Below are 12125 nucleotides of genomic sequence, written 5' to 3'. Positions count from 1 at the left end.
ATTGCACTGCGACCCCCTTCTGACAACAAAAATCACTACATGACCCCCCCCCCCGGGAGGGAGCCCAAACCTTGCCATCCTGGGCAGGGGGGCCAAAGCCAAAGCTGCACCGTCCTGGGTGTGGGCGCCGAAACCCAAGGGCTTTAGCTCCAGATGGGGAGCCTGTAACCTGAGCCCTGCCACCTAGGGGTGAAGCCCTAGGGCTTCAGCCCTGGGCCCCAGAAAGTGTAAAGCAAGCCTTGGCGATCCCATTAAAATGAGGTGGCAACCCACTTTGGGGTCCTGACCCACAGTTTGAGAACCACTGAGCTAGATCGAACCCCACCCCTGCACTGCACCCTTGTGTATTCACTGCCACTGCTCTCCTTGCTGTTTTTCACCCCAAACTCTCCCTTTGGGGGGAAGGGCTGTGGACATGGCATCCTAAGTTTTGTCTAGGGTTCCATAGTAAATTGGCTGGGGGGGCGGTGGCAAAGATGCAGTTTCAAGGGATAGGTGCCTCGGGGATTCCCAGGCCAGGCCCTGTTTACAGGGAGCACCATCCACTATCTGCAGCCCCTTTCCTCCCCATGGAGAGGAAGTTGCAGCCACCCTGGAATGCCCAGCAACCAGCTGCTCTCTACCCCCAAGAGATGTTCCGCTGTTTGGGACCCAGCACCTGGGGCTTCTATCAGCAGAAGCAGATATAAACCTCAGAATGAATTCAGACCAATATGTGTGTTTATTTAAAAACAAAGGAGCAAAAACAGTAAATGATTCAGAATTCTACAATGTAGCACATTACTGCAGTACTAAGAGCCAGTGCTTCCCCCTAACTCACCTGTTACACTGACTAGGTGCCAATAATTTTAGTGCAATGCATTTTTAATCCCTCCTAACACAGTATGGCTCTCTGTCCCCCTCTAGTGGCTAGTCAACATTTGGTGGTCTGAGTCTCCTACAGCATTCGAACTAAAAAATCTGGTTCTTTAGCAAAGCCAATAAACGCTTATGGTTTTTACACACACAGGCAGGGATTCCATCCTCACCTCTGCCCCATCCAGGGATTTTGGGTTAACATTTTGAAACAGGAAAATAGTTGTTATATCTAAGTATGTTGGTGCAGCACATCAATATACCCTTCCATGTGTACCTATATAGCTTCCATACGTTTTAATCTGTTTCCTGTATGCTCTGGATAGGCTTGAGTTTTCACTCTTCATTTTCCATTGTTTAGATATCTGACCTATATAAGAGTTTGGAATTTAAAGAGATTAAAATCCAACAGCTAGCAGACACAGTTAAAAAGTGTGAAAAGGAATTCAGACAGTTTGCACAGCTGCTTGGGAAAAACAGCAATTTGATGGTAAACACGCAGGTGAGACATTTACTTTATCTTACTGACAAATTGCTTTTTTATGGCCTGGAATACAATTATCCAGCAATAGTTGTAATTAATGCCAGGACAATAACAAACACCAGCTTTCAAAGCCACTTACTGCATGAATTTGGATTGATTTCTGGAGTGCACTGTGCTCCATATATGGATTTAAACCACTATTGTTTTTTAAAATACAATACATACAGCCTTCCCATTATAATTAATATGGGAGTTTGGGAGTTCCATGGGAGTTTGACCAGAGTAAGGTGTGCTGAATAGGACTCATAAGGCCAGTTTCCAATTTCAGTTATGCTGGTGTAAATTAATCAAACCAGTTGAGATGAAAGTAATAAATGGTGAATGGTAATGAATTAGACATTGATTCTTAGTGAATGAATGCTGAATTAATCATGAGGAAACATTTGAAGGATTCCAAAGGCAAATGAGGATATTCTTGAATGTAATGTGTAGTCAATATTACTATTGTACAAAGACATTTTTGAATCTCAAATGAAATGATTAATTTTATTAATGTGTGTTCATTCCCCTCCTCCTGCATTAAACTTGAAGACTCTTGCCAGTCATATTGATAAATCTGCATGGCTGGAAACACAAGTGCGCCAGCTAATACAAATGTCAAACGAGCAGCAAAGTAAATTTGACCTGAGGCCACTGTTGGAGACTATTGAAAATGTAAAGCAGAAGATTTCCTTTATGGAGACATATGATCAGCGTTTAGGTATGCTCGGATTTTTTTGTTTTGTATTTTTTGAGTAAAAACTGGTGTTACTAGAGGCTGTGATGTTGTTTATCAGTTTGGATCACCTTCCCCATCAACTTGTTTGCACAATTAGCCTGATGTGGCTCTTCAAAATGAACATCAGCCCGAACAAAAAGTGTAACCAAAATGATGACGACATTTCTGTGATAAATGTCCTTGATATTCATGGTGGATGACAGGTAAACCTTTGCAATAACTTGCATTGAGTTGTGCCCTCTCTCCAGCCTTCTTCTACTGACCATAGTTGGTCATAGTTCTTGGTGCACAGCCCTTTGGGTGACAACGTTTGTAATTGCAGTGGCAGTTATCAAAAAGTGTAATAATCCTACAGTGAAGTTGTTATAGGATTCTGAAGTTAAAAACTTTAGCCTGAGAGAGTAAGGGTAAACTTACTACAGGAAGATTACACTTTTTGGTAACTTCCACTGTACTAATGCTGCTATTTGTTACCCTGTTGTTCCCTTAAATTCCAGTGGGCTGCTTTTGTTGTCGTTGTTGTTAGGTCATGTTCAAGAAATTTATGCACAACAGGGTTCTATGTAAGCTGCTTTTGTTGTGCAGCCTGTAATGCTCCGCTATTGTAGGACACGTGGGGCTTGGTTCTCCTTTCACTTCTATGGTGTTACTCCTCACTCTCACCTGTGAGCTCAGAATTAGGCCCCATAGTGTCAGGTTATTTTCCTGCTACAACCTGAAAAGACTAGCATAAATTCTTAGAATAATCAGTGGCACACACTGTGCTGGAGAATGCAAAGAACACCTATGTCAAAGATGACATTCCATTCTTGAAAGTTGTGAATTTATCTGACCTAGAGGAATTATGAAAAGTAACTGGAACACATGACTGTTTTAATTACAAAGAAATGCTTTTTGAATAAATGACTAGAACACAGATGTGTCTATCCAACAGATCTGAACCAAAACCTCGTATAGCTAAACACACCCAAACTTGAAGGAAGTTGAGATCCAAAAGCAAACTTTGCATCTCTGTCACATCTCTAAGATGCATGTGTGACAGCAGTCTTCAAACGGGGGTCTTTTGTGCTGGAATTAAGAGGTTTCTCTTGACTCAAATTATGTTAATGGCAGCAGACTCACTGAAATGGCCACTGCCACAAAGTTAATTGTCTTGTGTAGTTCCTGTGATTCCTCAGTTATTTCTAAACTCTGGGCTCTAGCCACATAGTTGTTACGGTCCCCTAGTCTGTAATTCACTTTGTCTCAATCACAATTTTCCCTAACTGGATGTTTCGTGTGTCTTTCTTCCCAAGTTGTTTTGGAAGGCCAGTCCAACAAACATGATGTCCACATCGGTCTTCACAAAGCACAGATCAATAAAAACGAAGAGCGGTTTAAGCTTTTGGAGGGCACATGTTACAATGGAAAACTAATCTGGAAAATCATGGACTACAAGATGAAGAAAAAGGAAGCCATGGAAGGCCGCACTGTCTCTATATTCAGCCAGCCTTTTTATACCAGCCGCTGTGGGTACAGATTATGTGCAAGAGCATATCTGAATGGGGATGGCTCAGGAAAAGGGACGCATGTCTCCCTATACTTCGTAGTGATGAGAGGAGAGTTTGACTCGTTGCTACCGTGGCCTTTCAAGCAAAAAGTTACACTTATGCTTCTGGACCAAAGTGGGAAAAAAAATCACATTGTGGAAGTCTTCAGAGCCGACCCTAACAGCAGCAGTTTCAAAAGGCCAGATGGAGAGATGAATATTGCCTCTGGGTGCCCGAGGTTTGTGGCACACACTGTGCTGGAAAATGCAAAGAACACTTATGTCAAAGATGACACTCTGTTCTTGAAAGTTGTTGTGGATTTAACTGACCTAGAGGAATTATGAAGTACCTGGAAGACATGACTATTTTACTGATAAAGAAATGCTTTCTCTCAGTGACTATTGGCCAATTTCATACAACAGTGAATTGCCACTAGTCCAACTATGTTTTTGACTGCATGATAGCTACTGAGTTGCCAAATCACCAACCTTTCTTTTTTACTTTTTCTGTATCTGGGATCTGTAAGTCCAGTTGGATGGTGTGAACCAAATCAATATATTCAAACCAGTATTTTGACTCTGTTCAATATATTTTGGGAATGAATGCTTGGCTTACATCTCAAGACTGGCATTTTAAGATGAAACTGCAGTAGGCACTTTGGAACCCAAGCTTGTGGTTCCAGTCACTTACAGACGTTGATAGGGCTCCCATCATAGTGGTGTCTAGGTGCATTTCTTGTGGGTTTGCGAGGGAATCATTTCAACACTGCCTGCAAATGAAGAGTTGAATCCTGCTCCCAGCAGCACCTTGACTTTTAAAAACCGAGGGAGAAAAGCTGAACCAGGTAGGAAAAACCTAGCCAGGAATTTCAGAGCTCCTAGTTATTGGAAAGTCTGGATGAAGATGTCTTATAGTTCTGGCCTGCTTACTCAGCTGTGCTGAGCAACCACAACTCACATTGATGTCATTAGTGTCCCCTGTGTTCCTGCTCAGTGCTTTGGGCCAGATCCTGATTTGTGATGAGCATCCCCAGTCCCCATTAGAAGTCAATGGAAGCTGCTGGTGCTTATCGCCTCCCAAGATATGGTCGTTATTGGGGTTCTCAGCCCATCTACTAACCTACAAGAGTAGCAGACCAGTTGAGTCCACTGCTGGAAGGCAGGGGCAAAAGCTTTGAAACTTTTGCTCCTCTTCTGCCTGTGGAGGAAACTTATTTTATTTTATTTTTTTGGTGACTTAGCAGCCCTGCAGTGGCTCAGAACTTTGGAAACTGCACTTGAAGGGTTTCTGCTAACATGAAGCATTCCCCAAAGATGGAGAAAAGAGGATGTGTGTGGAGAAGCATTGCTTTAAATTAGGGCTGTTGATTAATCACAGTTAACTCATGCGATTAACTAAAAAAAATTAATTGGATTAAAAAAATTAATCACAATTAATCGCAGTTTTAATTGCACTGTTAATAGAATACCAATTAAAATGTATTAAATATTTTGGGATGTTTTTCTACTATTTTCAACTATATTGATTTCAATTACAACACAGAATACAAAAAGTGTACAGTGCTCCCTTCATATTATTATTTCTGATTACAAATATTTGAACTGTAAAAATTATAAAAGAAACAGTATTTTTCAGTTCACCTCATACAAGTACTGTAGTGCAATCTCTTTATTGTGAAAGTGCAACTTACAAATGTAGATTTTTTTTTTGTTACATAACTGCACTCAAAAACAAAACAATGCAAAATTTTAGAGCCTACAAGTCCACTCAGTTCTACTTCTCGTTCAGCCAATCGCTAAGACAAACAAGTTTGTTTACATTTATGGGAGATAATGCTGTCCACTTGTTATTTACAATGTCACCAAAAAGTAAGAACAGGCATTCGCATGGGACTTTTGTAGGTAGCATTGCAAGGTATTTACGTGTCAGATATGCTAAATATGTGTATGCTCCTTCATGCTTCAGCCACCATTCCAGAGGACATGCTTCCATGCTGATGACGCTCGTTAAAAAAACAATGTGTTAATTAAATTTGTAACTGAACTTCTTGGGGGAGAATTGTATGTCTCCTGCTCTATTTTACTCACATTCTGCCATATATTTCATGTTATAGTAGTCTCAGATGATGACTCAGCACATGTTAATTTTAAGAACGCTTTCATAGATTCATAGATATTAAGGTCAGAAGGGACCATCATGATCATTTAGTCCGATCTCCTGCACAACACAGGCCACAGAATCTCACCCACCCACTCCTGCGATAAACCTCTCACCTATGTCTGAGCTATTGAAGTTCTCAAATCATGGTTTAAAGACTTCAAGGTGCAGAGAATCCTCCAGCAAGTGACCCGTGCCCCATGCTACAGAGGAAGGCAAAAAACCCCCAGGGCCTCTTCCAATCTGCCCTGGAGGAAAATTCCTTCCTAACCCCAAATATGGTGATCAGCTAAACCCTGAGCACATTGGCAAGACTCACCAGCCAGATACCCAGGAAAGAATTCTCTGTAGTTGCAGATTTGACAAATTGCAAAGAAGGTACCAATGTGAGATTTCTAAAGATAGCAACTGCACTTGACCCAAGGTTTAAGAATCTGAAGTGCCTTCCAAAATCTGAGAGGGATGAGGTGTGGCGCATGCTTTCAGAAGTCTTAAAAGAGCAGCACTCCGATGTGGAAACTACAGAACCCGAACCAACAAAAAAGAAAATCAACCTTCTGCTGGTGGCTTTTGACTCAGATGATGAAAATGAACATGCATCGGTCTGCACTGCTTTGGATTGTTATCGAGCAGAACCCGTCATCAGCATGGACGCATGTCCTCTGGAATGGTGGCTGAAGCACAAAGGACATATGAATCTCTAGTGCATCTGGCATGTAAATATCCTGCGACACCAGCTACAACAGTGCCATGCAAACACCTGTTCTTGCTTTCAGGTGACATTGTGAACAAGAAGCAGGCAGCATTATCTCCCATAAGTGTAAACAAACTTGTTTCTCTGAGTGATTGGCTGAACAAGAAATAGGACTGAGTGGACTTGCAGGCTCTAAAGTTTTACATTGTTTAATTTTTGAATGCAGGGGTTTTTTTGTACTTAATTCTGCATTTGTAAGTTCAACTTTCATGATAGAGATTGCACTACGGTACTTGTATTATTTTCGTTTTGTACAGTGCAAATATTTGTAATAAAAAATAAATATAAAGTGAGCGCTGTAGGCTTTGTGTTCTGTGTTGTAATTGAAATCAATATATCGGAAAATGTGGAAAACATCCAAAAATATTTAAATTGTATTCTATAATTGTTTAACTGTTGGATTAATCACACAATTAATCACTATTAATTTTTTAATCACATGATAGCCCTACTTTAAATAATGAGCTTTTCAAAAGTGCTCCACGCCCAGCAGCCCTCAAAAGGAAATGCTAGTTGCTGAGCACTTCTGGAAATCTGACCACTTCATTTATTAGTATTTATATTACCATAGAGCTTTGGGCCATAGTCATAGAGCAGGACCCCTGTTGTGCTAGGTGCTGTTCAAACACAGAACATAAAGCCTGTGTCTGCCCCAAAGAGCTCACAATCTAGGGGGCCTAACTGGGAGCTGAGTTCTCATGAAAATCCAGCCCCAACTCTGCGTACTCTGCACTTTAGGAATTTGACCCTCATTTCTTTCAGGCTCTGTTTTGCATTTCAGATGAAGTGGGAGAGTTAGGAATTTTGCTCTGAGTTCCCTCTCCATTGCAGGTGAATTTATGCCTGGGTATGGGTTTTGGGGAGAAACTGGCTGCGTAAACAAGCCAAGTTCAGGCATGGAGGATTACAGGAACAACTATCAAGGAAGGAGTGGGGACAAGTGCATGTGTGCCTTGCAGAAGCTTTATGGACACTTTTAAGAGGGCTCTAATTGTGCATCCATAATCATTTTGTGGGTACAAGTAATAGAATTTAGATGTCTGTCTTCACTTGCAAATCAGATAGCTAGATATGTAAATTTAATTAGTTGCTCCTGCAACCCAACAGTGGGGGCAAACTTAGAGACTCTTCTGAAAAGGCAGCAAGGCATCAGGAAGGATCTGGAGTAAGCTTGTGACAAGAGGACAAAAACCAAAGTGGAGCAAGGACTGTAGGGAACTAGGTAGAAAATGCAGGAAAAGGACAAGAACGGGTAAAATTACTAATGTGCCCTTACATTTCATATGAAAATCTTAATATTGGCTGAATGCTATAGCTTTAGGTAATTGGCAGAAAACATGACATTTTTGCCGTCATTGTCTTAGATGAAATTTCCAGACTGGTAGAAATTTAACTTAGTGTTCTCAGATGGATTATGGGACATGGTTCAGATAGGCATATTGTTAAAATTGGAAAGTTCTCCATGCTGCTACGTTTCCACATCTTTGTGGTATATTTCAATTTTGATGGTACTGTGCCAGTATATATTGGGCCGCTGTGGGGATTATAGATGTTCCCAGGGACAGATGCTATGGGCCAAATTCTGTTATCTGTTGTACAACTGCAACTCTCACTGAGTTTAATAGCTGTTGCACCTGTACTAGAGAGCAGAATTTGATCTTATATCTTTAGTACTTTGTTTTGAAAAGAATGGGTGTGTGTTAAAAAGGTGCAGCATGCTAGAACTTTGTGACCCAACATGGTGCATTAAAGTGGATCTAATGTTGATTTTTTTTTTTACAGTAACATCTGTGCTGTAACTTTCAAAATGATGTAATATGAATAATGACTACTAGGACTGATGGAAGTGATACCTACCACCTGTTTCCATAAAACTACTAGAATGTTAGTAGTAAAATACAGAAAAGTATTATAGAACTCAGAGAGATGGGAGGGCATGGTCTGGACTTGAGCAAGTCACTTAACTCCCTCTGCCTCCATTTCCCCAACTGTAAAATGGGGATAATACTTGCATCACAGGGGTGTTAGAACTAATAGAAAATGTTTGGGAAGTGCTTTGAGCATGCAAAGAACTAAGTATTATCAGACCTCCATTTCAGATGGTTAGATTAGGTGATGGTTTTGTGATGTTGACAAATGTTTAGTGTGTTCTTGGACAGATTTTGAAGCATGTTAAACTTGCATCCAATCCATATTGCAACCTCTTGTTCTGTAATTGTTGACTATATTTACTTTTTTGCCATGAATATAGTTTTAAAATAATTTAAAGAAATACATGCTGAAGCACAAGCAACCCATTTTGGGTTTATGGTAACAGCTTTCTTTTAAAAGACTGCCTTTTATAAAGAATTTGCTCAGTAAATTACATTTTTAAGGGTTTTAAGCATTTTAATCAACTTATTTATAAAAGCAGTTGAGAGTTGGGATTTTGTTTTTTCAGGTGTTTTTACTTATAACGTGGAGTTTAGATATCATCCCGTTCCTAGTAAGGAAGGAATGTTGCATAGCATAGATGTTAGAGAAAAGACAAGTTGTAACTTGCATGGAAAACACCAAAAACTTTTCAATGCGAATGTATGATATTTAATGAGTATACAACATTTCTACAGCAACATGTGGTATGTTTTTAACGTATTTATTGACCAGTTTTTAGCCTTTCTGGATAACTCTTTACTAATATATTGTCATTTTTCTATCCCATTGTCATACCTGTACCAGTAAAATATGTAAAGAATAAACTGAACTTCATCATCCTTCTAAAGTGGTTGTGGCATTAACAACTTCTGGCAGAATTTTTAAACCATTTTTACAAAAGAGAATGGGATACTGGATAGATATTTGCATCCCAGAGTTTTTTGCTATGTATCCAAGAAAGGACACTCCTTTATTACAAAGAAAATGAAAACCACCTTATTTATGTAAGGGTATTTCATATTTTAACATCTTAAAGCAGCTGCACATACCAATTTATAATTCACTGCACTGGATTAGACTAGCAATCCATCAGGTTTTGTATTCTGTCTCTGGCAGCAGTTTATACCAGATGCTTTAGGGGAAAGCAGCAGCGGGGGTCCCAGATCATGTGCCGCCATCCTCCACCCTGCCAACACCCAACATTTAGTCAGGGGTATATAGTACAAGGCATGGACAGGTCCCGGGACATTAATTTTTGTTTACTGCCCTTGTCCTGTCCATGACTTTCATTTAAAATACCCGTAACTAAAACATAGCCTTAATTATGATGGTACGAACATAAGAATGGCCATACTGGATCAGACCAATGGTCCATCTAGCGCAGCATCCTGTCTTCTGACAGCAGCCAATGTCAGCTGCTTCAGAGGGAATGAACAAAGAACAGGGCAATTACTGAGCTATACATCCCCTGTTGTAAAGTCCTACCTCCTGGCAATCAGATGCTATGGGACATCCAGAGCTAATAACTATTGCTGGGCCTATCCTCCATGAACATGGTAGCATTATCAAAGTAACTTCTCTGGTGTACTGTGCCAGCTTCTGGCTTGGCCATGGCAACAGTAAAGTTCACACTTGAATTGCCAGGCTGGAGATAGAAGGTATTGGGCCCTTTTCCAGTGCAAGAACCAAAGTCTGTCCTCCTTTCTTTCCTGTGGGAGAGAATCCCCATCAAGTTCAATTCTATGACCAGGAATGTACGTGTTGCCCAAGTGTAAGAAAGCAGATCCTCAAGGTATCTGAGAGGCACGCGTGTCAGCTCAGGGCAACTGCACTGGTATGCGCCCTCTGTCGTCCAGCAAGGTCACTTAGTATAGGCTTCCAGTTCCCCAACCATCTCCTCTCTTGAATGGAGACATGGATCTCTCTCACTTCTGACCAGGGCTGCACAGTCCCCTGACTAAATGATGATATTCTCAGCAAAAGACAGGCTGCCCAATCAGGCTTCTTTTGCCTTCTCTTCAGAGACTGTACACCATGTAATTACCACTGATACAGGTCACCACACAGCTCTTGCTAAGTAAGCACACTTCATTCTTAAGGTAAAAGCATAAGAGAAAACACTAAAAATATAGAACCACCTACACGGATGCTAATAAGCTAACTCGAGTTGACCACCCAACGTGGGCTCTGGCAGGTGAGCAGTTCTTCAAAATCCCACATGAGGGTTTTCCTGTGGTTTTGAGTTCGTAACACGATTTTGTGCAGAACAAGAACCCTCATAACTTTGAGTCATTTATCCAGTTTGGGCCTTTGAAGAGATTGTGAATGGGTAATCACCCAGACAATGGTTTTCTGTATAAGGTGAAAATTCAAAAGGTGAGTGGGGAGTCCTTTGCATTCCCCTCATCCCAAATATTTCTAGGGAAATCCACTTCACATGTATTATCCGAAGGAGTTGTTTTAAGTTCCTAATACTTCAAAATACTGCATTAGTCAGATTTCCTAGAGAAATTACATATAATTCCATAATATATTAGCAATTGCATTTTTAATACAATGGACAACTTTTAAAATACGAACAGAATTAAATTAAACCTTATTGAATTAAGGTTTGTCTAGGTTATTGTGTTGTATGTCAGAGGAAGTACAACCTGCTCAGATTGGGGCTACATCCGCCATTTTAAACAGCTCCCACTCCCCTTACTATGGCTCTAAATATGGGGCATTCAGTGATGCCAGCTGCCTGGACAGACCAGGAAGAAACTGCCAGCTGCTTTAAAAAAAAACAACCAAACCTCTAAAGTAAAGTGGGGATTGAAATAGCCCTTGGATCTTGCCTTTTATCTTTAGAGGTCTCAATGCCATATACATAGCCAGGTAAGCTGCAGGCACGTTGACGGCAATGTTAGCACTGAAAACTAGCTTTGTGCTCCTACTGGGATTTTTTTAGTCACAGTGGCAATCAGTGCATACTCTCAGGTATGTTGTTTGATTACCGTGTGTAAATTCATCAGGAAAAATTCAGACCTGCTGTGAGCAGCCATAGTGACAAACTGTTGTGTAAGATAATTGAGTGGAAAGTGGATTAAAAATGGATATGTGAAAAGAAACAAGGCACACTGTCCAATTTGGCACGCAGTGCGCTTTTGCCAAGCAATGTAATTTATATGCAGAGGAGAGAGTGCAGCCGGAAAAGCAACTCCCGTATGCATACAACACAGGGGGGAGCCTGCTTTACCGTACAGCTAGGCTCCCAGAGCGGAGATTTTTACTGGTGTCAGTAAACGTCACTTTCACGCCAGGGCTACACCCATTGCCACTCCGGATCGGCCACGCGCGCAGCCCCAGGCAGAAGCGGGAACTCAGGGCGCTCCAAGGCTGGGGACTGTGCAGGCAGCCAGGCGCTGCTGCTGGTAACGTGTCAGTGGTTGCAAAGCTTAACCTCAGGGCCTGGGGTCACCCCCTAACAACCGCCGCCTGCGCCCGCCGCTGTCTGCCGGTACATCGGTAACAACGGGGGGGCGGCTTACAAACAAACGTGGAGCCTCTCCCACAGCAGCCCCGGGGCGGCGCTGGCGGAAGCGCTGCCACGGCTCATGCCCAGCCGCGCAAGGGGCTGCAGTGGACGGTGTAGGACAAACCCCCCCGGGGGGG

At 41.6% G+C, this 12125-nt stretch overlaps 1 protein-coding gene across 7 annotated transcripts in view; it reads left to right on the top strand.

Moving 5' to 3' along the window:
• The window catches only part of TRAF5 (TNF receptor associated factor 5), a 43773-nt gene extending 34455 nt beyond the window's left edge, over window positions 1-9318 (top strand). For 6 of the 7 annotated variants that reach the window (XM_075127100.1, XM_048843100.2, XM_048843101.2 and 3 more), the window contains 3 exons: window positions 1217-1357; window positions 1931-2099; window positions 3413-5368. In XM_075127100.1, the coding sequence (XP_074983201.1) occupies window positions 1217-1357; window positions 1931-2099; window positions 3413-3990 (888 nt within the window). In that variant the 3' untranslated portion in view covers window positions 3991-5368. Of the gene's footprint in view, window positions 1-1216; window positions 1358-1930; window positions 2100-3412; window positions 5369-8339 lie in introns of those variants that run through there. The other variant, XR_007355671.2, reaches the window with a different exon arrangement.
• The last annotated feature ends 2807 nt before the right edge of the window (window positions 9319-12125 follow it).

Source organism: Caretta caretta, chromosome 3 (assembly GCF_965140235.1).
Source record: "Caretta caretta isolate rCarCar2 chromosome 3, rCarCar1.hap1, whole genome shotgun sequence".
Taxonomy (NCBI): Eukaryota; Metazoa; Chordata; order Testudines; family Cheloniidae; genus Caretta; species Caretta caretta.
The sequence above is the reverse complement of the archived record's forward strand: the minus strand, read 5'-3'. Positions and strand labels throughout refer to the sequence as shown.